Below are 19551 nucleotides of genomic sequence, written 5' to 3' on the forward strand. Positions count from 1 at the left end.
TAATGTAGATGTGCGGCATTTGTTATGCATTTGGCATATTGCAAACGACGTTGAGAACATGGTGGACAAGTTGTGTTGGTAGCAAAAGAAATCAACAAGAGCGGGTATTCAGGAAAAGTATATGGAACCTCTTGGTTGAAAGTTCTACAATCGACGAATTTGAATAGAGATGGCAATCGATCGTGACTACCTGGTCAGTTAGGAACAAAAAGGATGTTCAGTATTTGGCTGGAACATCGATTCCACTTAGAGAGAAATTTGTGCGTGCGTGGACGAATGAATGTTTACACATGGGTAACCAGACTACCAGCAGAGATGAACGCCAACACTCGTTTTTCAAGTATTATCTTGGTAGCGGTAATAGCTCATTTGATACCCTGTTTAAAAGGGCACACGCACAGATTACAAACCAGCAAGCCAGGATCCGACAAGCGCTACAGGAATCCATGAATTATGTAGCAAGGTCATTGCGACAACATTTCTTTAGACCTTTATGTCGCCATGTATCTATCTATGCCTTGGAGCAGTTGCGGCTTGCGCATAACGTATGTTAGATTTGGGTGATTATGTACTTAACAAATGCGGTTGTGTACTTCAACGTACCCATGGATTGTCGTGTGCTTGTTATTTATATATGTCCATCAGTTTACAAGGTGCTTTGTATTTAGATGACATTCATCAATTCTGGAGTACTTTGACATACACAGAGATAAGAGATGACACCAACGAAGGAGTACGACACGCGAACGCCGATGACAAAGAATACTTTCAATCTTTGTTCGATGAAGTCTTAAAATCTGATCCCGCAGTTGTACGACACTTGTCTCAGGTACTTGAGTATGAACTACACCCTGATGGAGCCGATATACCTTAGCCTTATGTAAGTCCACCTAGAAAGGGAAGACCAACCACAAGAAAAACCCTTAGAAGAAATAAAAGCGCGTTTGAATATAGTAGATCATCTTTTTGTGGTCGAGGGTCTATATCTTTATCTCGCGGGAGATCAAGTTGTAGATCTAGTGGTTGGGAAACACAAGCCTCAGTTGGAATTAATTTTAGCTTCAACTTATCCGGTACACAAACCTCAGATGATCCAGGAGGTCGTGATTTTCACTGTTTCCATGGCCTAATCACATCCCGCACATTCTTCCTCCTTACTTGTTTGATTGGATTGATGTATTAGGTGATGGTAATTGTGGATTTAGAACTATTGCCGCCACAGAGTTGGGAGGCGAGGAGGCATAGCCTCTTTTAAGACGTGCTATGTGTACGGAAATGCAAATGAACCACATGAACCTACTCCTTATATTTAGAATTGGTTCACACGGCAATAGACCTGCTCCTTATATTCACTGGATAGATGCACCGATGGCATTGTACTCTGCAGCAATGTTTCTTAACATTGGCATTGCTTATTATGGTTTTGCTGACGGTAATCCGCTGTACAACTGCTTGGTTCTTCCGTTAAGGAAAGCATCCGGCGTGCATAGTGTAAATAAAGTTATACATATATGTTGGGTGAATAGAAATCATTTTGTTCAACTATTAATGAACGACGATTCATCTCCACTGCCGCCAGTCCATCAACGTTGGAGAGAAGCAATAGAAAATTTTTCCAAACATATAGAAACACATTTTACTAGTAGGATTATGCTTTGGAATAAACTATGCGAGCCACGACCACCACAATGTAATAACACCGCTGAAGATGCTGTAAATTTATATAGTCCATAGTGTAACGTGATGTGTAAATCATTATTCAGTTTTACTATAAAAATTGTAGATGTGATTCAATTTGTAGATAGTCCATAGTTATACTATTGTGTACGTCATTACTATAGAAATTGTAGATGAAATTCAATATGTATAGTAATGTTGTAAATTAATAAAAGCATTGATGTAAACATGAATTAAATTTAATGTAAAAAGCGTTGATGTAAATAAATAAACGCATTAATGTAAATTAGTTTAAATACAGACTATGAAGGGCCATGCCCCTTTAAAGCTTGCTATTCGGCAAGTAAATCTTTAACATCACCAAGGTATACATCTAAAGCATGTCTTTCCTGGGGGGTCATTTCCGCAACAGCAAGCAATCTCGCCAATGGAGCAACTCGACTCGGCCATTCATTCAGAAACTGAAAAAAATAAAAGAAAAAGGGTGTGAATAAGATATTAAACTGCGTCTAGATAACACAACAACGTAATAGAAAACAAATAAATTCAAAAACCTAATGAATTCTAATCTGCTTTTAGCTGGACCAAAATCGGCACTCGGTCCTTCGCCGGGGACAACGTATAGGTAGAAGCACACTCTGAACCAGTCAACGCAACTAGGATCAGCCTCTGATGGAACAGATGCCCGACGAAGTGCCTGATCACCAAGGCGAGCACTATAGGGGGAACCTACTCCATGCCTCAAAGTACACAGGCGGAGAAGCAAAGGTCACGGAGTAGGTACCGTGTGCCGATCGTACAGCCTGGGCTGGTCTCAGAGGAGGGGGGGAATAGCCTGCACAAAGCCGATCTGTCGCACTATCCTCTCCGACAAATACACCTCGACAATATCAAAGCAAGTGATACCCCCGATGAAGGTGGTGCGTGGGTTCTCATTCAGCAATGCCCTTGGAGAAGTCATGTATGGAGTCCATTCCACCTACATACAAGCCATGTTAACATATAAAAATAATCTAAAATTAAAATAACATGCTTAAATAAGTGTGATGTGATGTACAATACCTGAGTCTCCGTCATGCAGTCCAGTATACTCCTGCAGTCCCTCAGCCTGTTGATCTCACAACCTGGCTTGGGCGTGGACCACATCTCCGCCCTAGTCTTATTAGGCACATCTGCTCGGCAAGGATGAGGGCGGAAGGCGGGAAAGTACTCGTAAATCCATGTCTGGAGCAATGTGAGACAACTCGCAATGGTCTTGCAACCAGCCCTAGATGCCATTCCCAGTTGGCGATACATGTAGGCCAGCATCACCGCGCCCCAAGCGATCTCATCCTGATCGACGTTGACGACAAGTATCGGGTGAGGTCCCATGCCGGTTCTAGTCTTATCCGCCAGCAGGGTAAATCCAAAAATAGCCATGTAGTAGGTTGTCGATTGGGTCTCCATAGCCTGGGACCGATGACACAACTGCATCATTTCAGCAACATTGACGCAACCGCTGGTGAATATCCCTTTCCGTCGTAGCTCGGACATGGGCTCCCCAAACATATTAGAATACCGACCTGCCACTCTCCCTCAGAAGGCTCAGCCGGTAGAGAACCTTCAATACCTATGCGCAATATGCGTTGCACGTCGTGCAACATAATCGTCGTCTCCCCCTATGGCATGTGGAAGGTGTTCGTATCCAGCTGCCACCTCTCCACGAAGGCTGATATCAAAGCACAGTCAATGTGCTGGTGCATAACGTACGGTAGCCGGCTGAGGGGAATAGCAGGTAGAACGAATCGGTCATATCTTGCAGTCCGATGATCGCCTCCAACGACTTCTTTCTACTACAAAATTCCAGAACCGGAGGCGTACGCTCAGAGTCGTCAAAAATAACTTTAGTTATGTGCCCGCCATAGCTGGGTATCAGGCGCGTATCTGTGGGCCCCCAGGCTGGGGCGAAATGACTAACCAGTCCGTTCCAGCGGACTGTGAGCGCCTGCTCCCCCGTGGCAGCTCATTATCAACAAGACTATGTCCGGCACGCTTAGATGCGCCTGAAGAACTAGGGCCGGCACGTGTGAATCTCCCGTCGGGCCCCCAGACAACAGTCCAGTCCACTGGGCGAAGATCAGGATCTTGGTATTGAACATCATCAGCATCATTATCATCATCACTAGAAACATCCCAACTACTTTGGAAGCTGCTAGCCTGGTCATCAAAATGAGTACGCACTTAGTTCAGCGTACTCGACCGTTGGGCCTCACTGTGTCTGGCAGCCTCTTCCTGCCTAGCCCTCCTAGTAGAACCTGTCACCCCCCCTCTCATAAGGGTCCCCTCTGAGCTGGGTAGGCCTAGAACTATTCCCGCTCAGCAAGTTTCTAAAAAACCCTTTCCTTTCCCATGAGCACCAGTCATTTACTACAATTTTTGATAATTTAATTAACTATTATTAATAAATAAACATAATCAAACGTTACGTTAAATTAACCACATGAACAAAAGACAATAATTAATTAGCAACAACAATATTTAACTAATCATTATCAACAAATATAATGTAAGAACATAGTAATAATAATAATAATAATAATAATAATAATAATAATAATAATAATAATAATAATAATAATAATGATGATAATAATAATAATAATAACAATAATAATATAAATAAAATTAATAATAATTATTCATAAAAAACAAAAAATAAAAAAATAAAAAAACGGGCCAGTCGCATGAAATCCGCGAGCCCACCGCTGGTCAGTCACACGAAACCTGCGACTCGACCGCGGCTCAGTCTCACAAAACGTGCGACTGAGCCGCGGTCGAGTCGCGGGTTTCATGCGATTGACCCGCAGTGGGCTCGCGTATTTCGTGCAACTGGCCCATTTTTTTTTTTTTTTTAAATTTAAAATAATATGATTCGAATAAAAATTATCTCAATTATTTGTTTGCGGATTGAATTTATTAGTTTTTGCTCCAAAAAGTTTATATATTGTTTTTTAAGTGTGATAAAGGAGATATTTAGTGAGGTTAGAGTATAAATAAGATATTTTAAGTCTAGTGGCAAATTCATAATTTTTTAAAATTCTGGGACAAATTCATAATTTCATTGAGATGAGATAAAATGAAAAGGTGACGATATTTAAAAATTGAATAAGTTTGAAAGTTGAGCGACTAGTCGACGCAGAACAAACAAAATTCTAGTACAATTAAACCTATGTGAACCCCACACGCAAACCCACTTTTGATTTTTGCACACCAATCAATGCAATATTCTCAAAATACAACTTGCTTTCTCCTCTAGCCCATTTGATTTTTCAAAACATTTAATTATAAACTAATATTTTTACTTGTGTATAATAAAAATTTTAAAAAATTGATATAATTATTTCTTAGATTGTGAAAATCAAATAAATCAGACATGATTATGTTTTAACTAATAGATTAATAATTAAATATAAATTGTGCTAATTGTAAATAGTATCCAAATAAAAGTCAAATAGAATGTTTTTTTTTTACTTCGGAGGAAGTATATTTTTTATTTAGTTGTTTAAATTGATAAGATACTTTCTCATTAAGTATATAATATATTCTGGTGCCTCAACCATTAGCTTACGCTTTTGGTTGAGTTGCTTCTTTGACATGGTATCAGAAGCCAATGAAACAAGAGGTCACGGGTTCGAATCTTAACCACCCCTCATTTACTCCTCATTTAAAAAGGAATATTCGGCGCTAGGTATGAGAAGGCCTTGTGTCGCATCCACACTTCAAGCCCAAAGGACTTTCGTGTGAGGAGGCGTGTTAGAGTATATAACATATCTTGGAGACTCAACCATCACCTTAAACTTTTGGTTGAAATAGTTTTTTAACACTCATTTCCATAATACTTGCACTTGTTACTTTTTGGTTTTTTTCTTTAACACTTGCACTGTTTTTATTTTTGGCAAAAAAAATTTCAATAATTTTCTATTTTATTCTTACTTTGTTGTTTGTATTCACTTATGATATTATTACTTTTTCAATTACCATCTAAAAAGAGTAAAATAGACAAAAGTGTATTAGATATGTCTTTTCTTAAGCATTGTGCTTCCATCCAACAATACAAGTAATTCAGATCAAAAGAATTACTTTTTACTTTTGGGTGTGAAATCCACATTTTATTTACCTTTAAAATACATTTTTAATCGCTTATTTCACCTCTATATTTTTTCTCTCTCTTAACATGAACCATTTATTTTTCTATTACAAACAAAAAAAAAATATTTTTTTCAATAGATTTACATAATTTAAACGTGCCTTTAATTTTATTCTACAATGGAGCAGGCATTCACAGCTTATTTTTTGTACGATTTCTCTTTAAGGATATGCTTTTGAATTTTCTTTTCCCAATTTGCGCAAACTCTCAACTTTATATAGGTTGCTTGATGCTTCCTCAGAATAGCATAAGATGTAAAATTTTGACATGAAACAAATACTTCTAATAAGTAAATAATCTGTAATAGTAAAATTTATTATTGTGCTTGAATGATTACAAAAGTATATTTTTGATGAAATATAAAGTAGAAATAAAATAAGGGTATGTTCTTATTTTAATATTGACCTCACCTTTTAACTACTATTAAAACACATTTTCAACAATTAGTTTCACTATTTTTTCCCTCTCCTAATCTCAACTGTTCTTTATATTATCATAAACAAACAAAAACATTATTCTTAATAAAGTAACAAAACTCAAAGAGCTGGTCTTATCGACTACCGTATATTTACATTATATTATCACCTTTGAATGACGTATTTTAAATTCAGCTCATTAAAGATTAATATTTACTTACCATATTCGTAATTCCTACTTACATTATTTTTAATGCTTACTTATCGACTACCGTATCCTAAATACTTACTTTAAATATCTTAAATGTCTATTTACATCATTTTGAATGCCTATTTACAATATTTAAAAATATATAATGGGTCGGCTCATTTAGAAATGGTCTCTCGTAAGAATTTATGAAACTTAAATGAGCCTGTAATTTTGGAATAGAGGAAGTAAGAAAAATGATGAATTACTTTGTTTGAATCGTCTAATTACGTACTTTTATAATATTAACATTTTATAATTTTTAGATTTGGATAGTTCAATATATAAATGAACAAAATAACACATTAAAGTGCATAAAATTCAAATGTAGCAAGTATAATGGAACGGAGAAAATATGTTACTATCGATTACATGTTTACAACCGAAATAGACGGATGAAATATGTATAATAATGTTACAAGTATTGGTTTTGAACATAGTGTGTGTCAGCTGCAGGTTTTACGAGTAGCTGCACGTTCTTGAGCCGAAGGACTCTTTGACCGCACTCTCCTTTATGGGTATGAGTTGTCTTCGTCCTTCCCTCCCTAGACCCTGATCATAGTTTTCCTGTGAACGGAATACACTAGATATGATGATAATGATAATGAAAACGAGTATTAAAATACTCCTTACTAATATATACTCCTTTTAGCTACTTCGACAATTTAATTGAAAAACTCTAGGCTCTACCCCATTTTGATTCAACCATTTCTTCTATATAAATCCTCACGCTGGCTTAATGCACAAACAAATAAGCATCACTAAAACAACATGAGTAAGCTTATCACTTCCTACCGTTATACTCTCACAGCATTGCTTCTAACAATCTCCCTCATCTTCTCACACACCACCACCACCAATGCCAGAAAATGCAACCCATATAAGCCTCTTATCGGCAGGCCGGCCCCTCCAGGGAAATGTGATCCTAGTGGAGCGACCTGTTGCGAAGCAGGCCGCTCTTACCTTACATACAAATGCTCACCCCCAGTAACTCGCCAAACCTCAGCAATCCTAACGGTAAACAGCTTTGCCGAAGGTGGAGACGGGGGTGGCCCTTCAAAATGTGATAACCGATTCCACCATGACAGCGCCCGTGTGGTTGCTCTGTCGACTGGATGGTTTGAACATAGGTCTCGATGCGGCAAACATATTATCATCAACGGCAATGGGAGAAGCACTACAGCAAAGGTGGTGGACGAGTGTGACTCCACCCAGGGGTGTGATAGAGAACATGGGTATCAAGTCCCTTGCCACTATAATGTTGTGGATGCATCTAATGCTGTTTGGAGTGCCCTTGGGGTGTCCGATAGCTCAAGTCAATACGGTGGTATGAAGATTACTTGGACTGATGCATAATACAGCTTAAACTTATGTGTATCAATTGTTATTAGGTCTATCTATATATTTAAATAAATTACTTTTCTTATCTTATGTCATGTACTCATAAGTATGGAACTATGCACTATAGTCAAGGTCGTTTTAAATATCTAAGAGACCATAATCAATGCTTGAAAATTGGACGCGTCCTAGATATTAAATCGAAGTTTTAATTATTTATTTCAAACAACTTTATAAAAATTCTAAAAAAGAATAATAAAATAGCGACAAACCATTTCATCACCATTGATAGCTAAATGGTCCAAAAGTGGACCAGGCGATGGGCTGGTGACGGGTTGAAAGGCGGACACCTTTTTGGTGGTCGCTAAAATAGAAGTGGACGCCATTCACTCGCCACTTGTCATGAATAAACGGGCGACGCAACAACGACCACAGAGTCGTCGCCACCTGCAGAACGAAATGGCTACCACCCAGCCGTCGCCAGACCCTCGCCATGGAAACTAAATAGGCGACCACTATCCCGTTGCCACCCCCTCGCCAAGCAACTTTGAGGGGCGACCACTTCCCCGTCACCATCCCGTAGCCAAGTTTACTACATTTTTTTTATTATTTTTATTTATTTTTTTCCTTTTTCGTATATTATATATACATAAAACAAATAGATAAAAATGAAAAAGAAACATATCATATATAAAACAAAGGTTTATGTATAAAATCATAAAAGTTACATAAATTAAATCATTGATTAGGAGGTTGGGGAGGGGGTTGATACAAATTGAAATGCGTTTTTTGAAGAAATCTCAAAAAAAGTTCTCGTTCTCTTTCGATTTGTTAAGTCAGCCTTTGGTGAGTCTCAAACATAGTCTGAGTCTCAAAAAAAGTTTACCCATGTGTTCATGTAAATATTTCATAGGGTGTGCGTCTTTGACCTTTCTATTGTTTCTGAAATAAAAAAAAACGATTTAAAATTCACCAAAAAATAATAAACCAATTCAATATGATACTACTTAATTAACTAAATACTCACCAAATCCCGCATGGTTCTGGCGTGCGGGACTGAGCCACCTATATGGGTGGCTTCAGCTTTGTCTGTTCCTCCACGTCGATTGGAGGAATTCCTAGCCGATAGAACTTTATTATTTGGACGTACCTAATCAATTTTCTATCATGCCCAAGTTTCATTATCGATGGAAGTGGGTTTAAAATCAAGCGCGCTTTTCAATTTTTTGCGCGCTTTGAAAAACATATGCGCATAGCGCTTTGCGGCTTTTTCCTCCCATGCCCTCCTAACGAAATGTTCGAGGCGAGGGTCCCATTTGTATTGTTTCTAAATACATAAATGTTTCATTAAATAAAATACTTATAATAATTTATATATAAAAAATCTGAAATAAACAAGTACATAATTATTTTACCTTAAATTCATTAAAGTAAAAATCTTTATTGGGTTTGGTGACACCCTTCTAACTACTACCTTCTACATCTTGTATATAGTTAAAGGTAGCCCTTATTTTTGAAGCAATTGTATTTTCGTATGCTGGATCAAATCTTATAATAATTAAAAAATTTACCTACCTAATGTATATTATCATCTCAAACATAATATTTCTACCTATAATACAGTAATCTATATTCAACTACACTAACATCTCTACATAGAAACATTAATATAAAAACATCTAAAAAGTCAACAAAAAAAAAAATCAAAGAAAATGAAAACATTAAACATAAATTACACCATAAATCACAGCATTATTCAAAAAATTAAATATTAAAAATTTCGAAAAATAAAATAACATGAAAACAAACATAAATTACACCATAAATCACAGCATTATTCGAAAATAACATAAAAAAATAACATAAAAAAATATCGAAAAATAAAATAACATGAAACATACACAAATTACACCAAAATTCGAAAATAACAAAAAAAAAAAGAAAAATATTTCGAAACAATAAAATAACATGAAAACAAAAACAAATTACTCCATAATTTGAAAACAAACATAAGACATACAAATATAATTCATCATAATCATCATGAAATAAAAAAATTCATAAAAATAAATAATAAACACTAACCTTTTAGTAAGAAGATGACAATTTTAGAGTTGAAGATGAGTAGTAACCACAATATAAAGTTGAAAATGAGGAGATCAAATGGGAAAAGAAAAGCAAGTTTTAAGTAGATGTAGAGGAGTAGAGAGAATGCAGAGGAAAAAATTGAATAAGTTTAAGGTTTTGATAGTAAGAAATGAGAAATTAGGGCAAAAAAATTCTTTTTTTGTTTTCTGGAAATGGCCACGACCCGTGCCATAGCCAACTCGTCGCCCTATAAAAAGCCTGGTGTACGATGGAAAGGACAAGCATTGACTCTTGGGAAATGGCGACGCTAATTCCTGTAGCTATCTGGTCGCCCTACCTCGGTAATCAACAAGGTTTAGCGTGCAAGAAAAGGAAAATCAGGTGGTGGATATTTGGGGCAGGGGGCGACGACCCGGTTCGTAGCCCATTTGTCGCCTATCAGAATTTCAAAATTCCCGCTGTTATTGCTGCTGTTATTATTATTATTATTATTATTATTATTATTATTATTATTATTATTATTATTATTATTATTATTATTATTATTATTATTATTTTTAGTATTGATATTATATATTATTAGTATTGTTATAATATGATGCAACTTCCGGAATATGATGCAACACATACAAGTGTGCTTGTAGAAGGCTGTCTCGAGGAGGTCTGACCGATTTGGAGCCAATTGTTCCTTTTTCCTCAAGCCTTCCTTCATGTCTAGAAGTGGGAAGTCCAATAGGCTTTGCCATGGCCAAATACTCGGCTATAAAGTTACTAATCTCATCGCTCACAGTGCCTTGAATCATACTCCCCTCGGGTTGTGCTGGATTGCTCACCTTGTTTTGTAAAACACCCAAGTGCCTTTCAAAAGGATAACACCACCTTAAAAAAACTGGACCCAAAAGCTTGATCTCACGAACGAGATGGACAATAAGATGAACCATTATGTCAAAGAAAGAAGGTGGAAAATACATCTCAAACTAAAGTTACAATCACGTCGAGTTGAAGAGCATCAAGTTTAAAGTGATCAAGAACTTTACTACAAATTGTGTTGAAGAACGAAAATAGCTCGGTAATAGCGCATATCAAATGTTTTGGCAGTATTCCACGGATTGCAATTGGTAAGAACACTTGCATCATTACATGGCAATCGTGAGATTTCATGCTTCCCAACTTCAGCTCACCATTTAGGCTCACAAATCTCTTCATGTTGGATGAGTACCCAGACGGAACCTTAATGCCATACAAAGACTCACAAAATGTCTGCTTCTCTGCTTTGGACAATGTGTAGCAAGCTGGAGGCAAATAAACTTTGTCATTACTCATCTTCTTCTTACCGCCCTTTCCCTTGTTACTGCCACCAACTTCATCAGCTCTATTTCTTTTCTTACTCACCTTAACATGTGCCCAAAACTCCGGACGAAGACCCTTACCTTCAAACCAATCTCGCACGGCCCTAACATCCTTTGTCTTACCCGAAATGTTCATGAGAGTCCCGAGTATGGCATCGCATACATTTTCTCTATATGCATAACGTCAAGACAATGCCTAACCTGTAGATCTCTCCAATATGGAAGCTTCCAAAAGATTGATTCTTTTTTCCATTATTGGTCTTCACCCCCTTGCACTTGCCCTGTTTTACCAAATACAGTCTCAACTCCCTTAACCTGTTCATAAACCTCATAACCGGTCAACGGTCGACGAGCTACACGGTGCTCAACCTCCTCGTTGAACATCTTCTTCTTCTTACGATATTGGTGATTTCGTGGGAGAAACTTTCGATGGTGCATGAATACGTGTTTGCACTTAGGAATCCACGTGGATTCCATGTCATCGATACATATTGGGCATGCTTTCTTCCCTTTGTTCTTATACCCCGATAAGTTTCCATATGCCGGAAAATCATTAACTGTGCATAAAAGCATTGCACGCAAGGTGAACTCCTCATTAGCATATGCATCAAACACTGAAACGCCTTCATCCCACATCTTTCTCAAATCCTCAACGAGAGGTGCAAGATATACATCTATGTCATTGCCAGGTTGTTTAGGACTCGAGATAAGAAGCAAAAGCATAATGTACTTACGCTTCATACACAACCAAGGTGGCAAATTATAAATCACTAAAAGTACCGGCCAAGTACTATGTTGAGAACTAAGATTGCCGAATGGGTTCATTCCATCCGTAGACTGTCCAAGCCTTAAATTACGGACCTCATCCCCAAAAGTCTTATGCAACCTATCAATAATCTTCCACTCCGGAGAATCAGATGGATGTGTGAGCAAGTGACCTTTCTTCACCCTATCTGCATGCCACCTCAAATTTAACGCATCTGTCTTTATAGAAAACAAGCGCTTGAACCCAGGTATTATTGGAAGATACCACAACATCTTAGCCGGGGGCCCTTTAGCATCCCGAGCCCCTTTACACTTGTAACGCGATAACCCACACCTAGGACACTCTTCTAAGTTCTCGTTTTCATTCCAATACAACACACAATCATTCAGACACACATTAATCTTTTGGTACTACTCTAAGCCGAAAGGACACATGAGCTATTTGGCATAATATGTCAACTTTGGAAGTTCATTTCCCTCAGGAAGCATCTCACCTAACGCTTCTAATAACATTGTGAAACTAGCATCACTCCAATTGAACTTTGACTTAATGTTGATAATTGTCAACACTGCTGTTAGTTTGGTGAACTTTGTACATCCAGGGTACAAAGGCTTTTGAGAAGCCTCTGTCAACAAGTCAAAAACACGAGGACATTTTCCTAACTCATCCTCGACTCCCTCCATCATCTCATCAACGCGATCCACATCCTCATCGACATTCTCTTCATCTGTCTCATACCCATCAACATGATCTACCACATCCTTATTGACATCAGCCACATTATTGACGTCCTCAACAACACTTTTCTCTTTGTAAACTCACTCCTCACCATGCCAAACCCAAACATGATATTGAGGCCTAAACCCACGTCGAAGTATGTGCTCCCTAAGGATATCAACACTATCTAACTTTGATACATTGCCACAAGTGACACATGGGCAATAAAAACCAACTCCCTCCGTTCTAACTTGATGTTCAACCGCAATACTACAAAATTCTAATACGCCATCAATAAATTCTGACGATTCAATGCTTCCATACATCCAAGAACGATCTTTTGTCATCCTAATTAGTGTGACTAAATAATTCAAAACAAAATTAATAAAAACTTTTTAACATATATACTTATTTATAACAAACATATTTAACCCTAAAATATATACTTATTTATACCAAATCGATTTAACCCTAAATATACATACTTCATATTCTAATTCTATACTTCATACTTCAATATTAAGCACTACATTGTAAATAAAATAATATTCTAATTCTAATAGTTAAAGACATAACTATAACAATAAACCACATTTTTAACAAATTACACAAATATTTAACAAACTAATAACATAAACTTGACTAATGTAAAATTCACAAATAATTTGATATCTTTAGCACTAAATTACTAAATTACATGTTAAATAATAAAGATATGAACGTGCAAGTTAGTAAAATAAATATAATTACCTTGATTTCGTGCGTTATGTTATCTACAACGAAAAACAGAGAAACAAAATTAGTATACAAACAGTTGCCCTAATTTTCAAGTGCTTTCATGAATATCTTGCAAAACTAAAATGCTTAAGAAATTAAAAAGAGAAAAAATACCTTAATGTTGTGGGTTTTGAAGATGAAAAAGACCAAATTTCGTGGGTTTATGAACCAAGAAGATGAAGAACAGGTTTGAAGAAACAGTCAATTGCTCAGTTTTTCGAGTGTTTTTCAATGGTGGGTTTGAAATAGGTTTTGAAGATGAAGAATTTGCGGTTTTTAGAAGAAGATGAAGATGAAGAATGAAACGTTGAATGGCGAAAATGGTGGGTTTGAGAGATACAACAGTTTACGTAATAATGGCGAAGAATGAAACAGGTTTGTGAAATGAAATGTTGGCGGGTTTTAATTTTGTGAAATGTGTATATTTGCTGCGGGCATATAAAAAAACCGCAGCAATTGATTAAAGCAAAGTATATTTGCTGCGGGCATATCTAACAACCGCAGCAATTGAGTGAATAACTGAGCAATTGAAAGAGTTATTTGCTGCGGACACAAGTAAAACCGCAGCAATTAATAGTCCAACTGAGTATTTGCTGCGGGCTCATGTAAAACCGCGGTAATTAATTGATTTTTTTTTCTAAATTCTTTTTGCTATTTAATGCTGCGTCTAAGGAAAACCGCAGCAAATGACAAGCAGCAAATAAGGTTTTTTCCACTAGTGTTACTTGATACGATGTTTAGTCTTACTTCTAGTTGTCGTGATCCAAGTAGAAGGGGTGTGCACACTAGGATTTCCTGAGACTACTCTCTTGGCCTTGAATTATTTGGGGTGGCGACCTCTTGATGAAGTAGGTATAGGGGTAAACCCTCGGCCTACTGGCGTTCTCGTTCCCTCAAACTAATAACTGGACATATGTCTTGTCATTAATAAATATCAAATAAATTAATTGGTTTATGTAGCATTATTCATTTTGTTTTCATAAATTGATTTTTTTGTACTCAGCTTTATATTACTTTCCAAAGTTAATTTCAACTCAAATTATGTTTTATTTTCTTAAATAATTTTCAAACTTAATTGTTTTATGGGATGGAGTTGGAATTACTCAATTTCCTGATTTTGGGAGTTTTTCTCGTGTTTTTCTTGTATTCTTTGTTGCAGGTTATTGATCACGTGGGAATCGTGGAGTGAGAAATGCCTAGAAACATAGCTTATATTAGAGTCGTATTTCAGTTTAAATTTTACCTTACGTTGTTTAAATTTTATATGGACATAGATTGCGTTTCAGTGTTTTCTTATGTTGTAAGACCCTTGGTTGGATTTAAAGTTATTAAGTTACTTCTTAGTCGTTAAGCCTTACAATTATTTTATAAGAAATAGATGTGGCGGTAACACTCCCATGAGTAGGTTTTGGCTCATGTTTTTCGTTAAAGGTGTTTTCAATAGTTTGACCTATTCTGAGGGTGTTACAAAGTGGTATTAGAGTTTAGGTTTGTTTTAGTCAAATCTTAGGGTCGTTTAGGACTTACAGTTTATAAAGGTTTAAATTAAAAAAATAGGTTAAGTGGTACAAGGTATAATTGTTTTAAATAATTTAAGTAAGTTACAAATAAAAATAAATTATGAGAGTGGGGACGAATGGTTTATTGTTTCGAAGTACTTTTTAGTACTTAGTAGTAGTGTGTTATTTCTTTTAATTATATTTTCGTTGTCTATCGTTTTTGTTACATGCCTCGATTCCCCTGCACTACTAGGAAAAGTGTTAGGAATTTTCGTGATGCACCGTACCAATTTTCTATGAAAGAAGGAGAACCCATTTCTTCATATATCCATCGTCTCCATGTAAGTATGGAGAACTGCAACCTAAATAAGTATCATGACAAATCTGATTATAACACACCATCTAACCAAGCAGATGTCCTTATTCGAACCTTAAGTGATGTAGGTCCTTATGCTGAACTTAAGAAAGAATACAATGATATAATTAAAAATGGGAGACCCAACTGGGAAAGGTATGCAGATGAAAATGAGAAGTGGTTCCTTACTCTAGATTATTTAGAAAAGAGGATGATCGATGCTAAAGCGAAGTGGAATTATAATGTATCTGGGAGCTCCTATGACTACAAGGATGAGAGTGACGGGGAAGATGATAACACCTATACCATACCTATATTTATTCAATCTGAAGATGAAGAAAACTATGAACCTAAGGAGGACTATAAGGAAGATCCTGAGGAGGATTATGAGGAAGAGCTAGTTCGAAAGTGATTTTGATGATTACTTGTTAACTAGAAAACTGGGATAGGTTGGAATTTGTTAGCTTTAGATTGTTTTGCTAGTTGTCTTTATTTTCCAACAATGTTGATTTTATTTATTGTCATTGGATTATTATTTGAAAATTTTTATTAATGAATATTTTCATGAGTCTTTTTTATATGTTGCGTGAGCAAATTGTTTCCTTGTCTTTTCTTTCGATCTTGAATATTGAGAATAAGTGTGTATGAACATGATGGAAACATTAGTAGTAAAACCCTTAGTTTTCTTGTATAAACAGCTTTTGCAATATGTGAACGTTTACACTCGATCTTGTAGGCGTCAACAAGCAAATAACATGGCTGAAAAACCTGAATAATTAGCAGCTAGAGTGAGGGTACTTGAGCAGTTGTCACAGAACATAGGATTACTAGTGCAAAACCAAGCTAACAATGTGAGCAATGGACATGATGACCCCCAAGCCGTCATTGCGAAGAAAATTGCCACTCTGAAACCTCCTATTTTTGTTGGGAAAGAAGACCCTATGTTATTGAAGAATTGGCTACGTGACATGGAGAAAATTTTTACTGCAAATTGAACACTTGAGACCCAAAAGGTTAACCAAGCCACGTTTTACCTACGTGAGGATGTCGACACATGGTGGAAAACTGAGGGACAAACCATTAGTAACCAACCAAACTTTGACTGGGATTCTTTTAAGGTTGCTATTAGAGGTCGATTCTTTCCTGAACATATTAGAAGACAAAAGTGCAGTGAATTTAATAGGTTGAACCAAGGGAAGTTTATGAGTGTCAAGGAATATGCCCAAAAGTTTAATGAATATGCTAAGTTTTGCCCTAACATGTTTCCTGATGAAGTTTCTAAGGCACACAAATTTGAGGATGGTTTAGCTTTCAGGATACAAACTAGGTTAGGAGGAAGTACCTCATCTACCCTTGCAGAGGCTTATTCTAAGGCTTGTAATATGGAGAGGATCTTACTAAGAGAAGAAGATGTTTTAGGTAGGAACAAGAGGAAAGACCAAAGTAATGCGGATAGTCAAAGTAATGATAAAAAACCTCGTTTTGGGGACAATAGGGGTAATGGTAGAAACAATCACTACGGAGGGGAACATAACAATAGGAACTACCAAAACCTTAGGCAGAATGAAAACTAGCAAAGGAATGGTAATCAGAGGGCCTAGGTCTGCAAGAAATATGAGAAAAGTCATTCGGGTTATACGTGCCAAGGCGAACCAATTAAATGTTATGCTTGTGGCGAAGCTAGATATAAGGCTAATTATTGTCCTAAGAGGCAAGGTGGGAATCAACCTTTCTTAGTAAGAACCTTTACTTAGGTATGCCTATTGTTATCTCTAAAACCGAGCTACCCGCGAACCTTATTGAATTTAATTTAAAAGACTTTGATTTGGTTGTGGAGATGGCTGGTTATAGAAGTATTAGGCTAAAACCCATCGTGCTGAACAGAAAATTACCTTTAGAGGCCATAAGGGAAATAAACTAACCTACCAAGAAACTGATTTAGACCAAGCTTATCTCCGCCTTAAATCTCCAGACCTATCTTAGGAAAGGCTACCTCATATATATGTGCCATGTAAAGGACACGAGCATGAAGGAGGACGAGTTAGGAAAGATACCTGTAGTTAAGGAGTTTGTTGGTGTGTTTCCCGATGAGATTCCAAAAATGCCACCTGTGAGGGAGTTAGACTTCAAGATTGATTTAGTTCCAGGAACATGACCCATTTTAAAGGCACCTTATAGGATGGGGCCTGCCGAGTTGCAAGAGTTGAAGGTACAATTGGAGGATTTTTTGGATAAAGGATGTATAAGAGCAAGTATATCACCTTAGGGAGCCCTAGTATTATTTTTTAGGAAGAAAGATGGAACATTGAGACTATGTATTGATTATAGGGATTGAAATAGTGTGACGGTGAAAAATAAGTATCCACTTCCTAAAATTGAGGTTCTATTCGATCAACTTAGGGGTGCAGGAGTATTTTCAAAGATTGATTTTTGAGATCAGGTTTTCATGAATTACGAATTGCAGAGGAGGATATAGCCAAAACAGCTTTTCGAACAAGGTATGGCCATTATGAGTTCACCGTCATGACCTTTGGACTCACTAATGCACCTGTTGCCTTTATGGACCTTATGAATAGGATTTTTCAGCTTTATTTGGATAAGTTTGTAGTTGTTTTATTGATGATATTTTAGTATACTCTATGAATCGAGAAGAGCATGATTTTCAAAATGTGAATTCTGGTTGGAAAAAGTAGCATTTTTTGGGGCATGTAATTACAAAGGATGGAGTAGCGGTAGATCCCTTAAAGGTTCAAGCGGTAATGAACTGGCCTACACCCACTAATGTGACAGAAGTGAGAAGTTTCTTAGGTCTAGCCTGATACTATAGGAGATTTGTGAAGAATTTCTCGAGAATCGCTCAGCCTATCACTAATTTGATGAAGAAGACCACTAAGTTTCAATGGGATGAGAAGTGTGAAACGGCATTCCAAGAGTTGAAATCAAGCCTTACTTCTGCTCCTGCGCTGACTTTACCAAATGAAAGTGGAGAATATGAGGTTTATACAGACGCATCTAAGATTGGACTAGGTTGTGTGTTGATGCAAGATGGGAAAGTGGTAGCATATGCTTCACGACATCTTAAGCCGCATGAGAAGAATTACCCCACACATGACTTAGAGTTGGGAGCTGTAGTCTTTGCATTGAAAATTTGGAGACATTATTTATTTGGAGTAAAGTGCAAGATTTATACCGATCACAAGAGTTTGAGGTTCTTGTACACTCAAAAGGAGTTGAATATGAGACAAAAACGATGGTTAGAACTCATTAAGGATTATGATCTGGATTTGAATATTGTGAAGGAAAGGCAAACAAAGTAGCTGATGCTCTGAGTAGGAAGTCAAGTCATACAATGAATGCGTTAATTTTGGCAGACGAGTTGTGTGAAGAGATTCGTAGGATGAACTTAGAAGTGGTAGAATATGGATATGTGGGTACTCAATTGAATGGAATGATGATTGAATTCGATATTTTTGAGGAAATTAGAGTGAAGCAAGTTATGGATAACTGGTTAACTAAATTGAAGAACTTGAAGGAGGATGGTCAAGCACCTGAGTTTGAAAGTGATGAAAATGGCGTAATGAAGTATAAAGGAAGATGGTGCATACCGCATGATGAGGAGCTTAAGACTAAGATTATGACTGAAGCCCATAATTCCCCATACTAAATACATCCTAGTGGTGATAAGATGTACAAGGATCTTAAGAAGAACTTTTGGTGGCCCAACATGAAGCGTGAAGTTGCAGGCTTTGTGGCGAATTGTCTAACGTGTCAGAAGGTGAAAATTCAACATATGAAGCCGAGGGGAAAATTGCAACCATTAAAAGTACCTGGATGAAAATGGGAGTCGATTTCAATGGACTTTGTAGTAGGATTGCCAAAGTCGAAAACAGGGAAGAATGCCATATGGGTGATAGTGGATCGATTAACAAAAACAACAAGGTTTATAGCTATGAAGAATACTTGGACAATGCAACAGATACGGACGCGTATTTTCAAGAGGTAGTGAGATTGCATTGTGTGCCTAAGGACATTGTATTGGATAGAGATTCGAGATTTCTGTCCAAATTTTAGAAGACGTTACAAGAAGCAGTGGGCACGATACTAAAGTTCAATACTTTATTTCATCCAGCAACAGA

General features: G+C 36.9%; 2 protein-coding genes across 2 annotated transcripts; both read left to right on the plus strand.

Moving 5' to 3' along the window:
• The first annotated feature begins 7120 nt into the window (after positions 1–7120).
• LOC130799528 (putative ripening-related protein 1) lies at positions 7121–8012 on the plus strand. Its single transcript, XM_057662642.1, has one exon. The coding sequence runs from the start codon at positions 7298–7300 to the stop codon at positions 7880–7882; it is 585 nt and encodes a 194-aa protein (XP_057518625.1). The 5' UTR covers positions 7121–7297; the 3' UTR covers positions 7883–8012.
• Positions 8013–17594: 9582 nt separating this feature from the next.
• Positions 17595–19079, plus strand: LOC130799335 (uncharacterized). The gene is made up of 6 exons (XM_057662435.1): positions 17595–17667; positions 17880–18019; positions 18109–18223; positions 18347–18442; positions 18715–18899; positions 18999–19079. Exons 1-6 carry the CDS (start codon positions 17595–17597, stop codon positions 19077–19079), a joined length of 690 nt encoding a protein of 229 aa, XP_057518418.1.
• Positions 19080–19551: the final 472 nt, after the last annotated feature.

The sequence above is a fragment of the Amaranthus tricolor genome, chromosome 14 (assembly GCF_026212465.1).
Source record: "Amaranthus tricolor cultivar Red isolate AtriRed21 chromosome 14, ASM2621246v1, whole genome shotgun sequence".
NCBI lineage: Eukaryota > Viridiplantae > Streptophyta > Magnoliopsida > Caryophyllales > Amaranthaceae > Amaranthus > Amaranthus tricolor.

Bases quoted from the DNA above. Each gene is read 5' to 3' on its own strand.
- LOC130799528 (XM_057662642.1), top strand. From the start codon at position 7,298: ATGAGTAAGCTTATCACTTCCTACCGTTATACTCTCACAGCATTGCTT.
- LOC130799335 (XM_057662435.1), top strand. From the start codon at position 17,595: ATGGGGCCTGCCGAGTTGCAAGAGTTGAAGGTACAATTGGAGGATTTT. The intron at 18,020-18,108 runs GTAGTTGTTTTA...TGGAAAAAGTAG, and splicing joins AGCTTTATTTGGATAAGTTT to CATTTTTTGGGGCATGTAAT. The intron at 18,224-18,346 runs GTCTAGCCTGAT...CGGCATTCCAAG, and splicing joins AGAAGTGAGAAGTTTCTTAG to AGTTGAAATCAAGCCTTACT.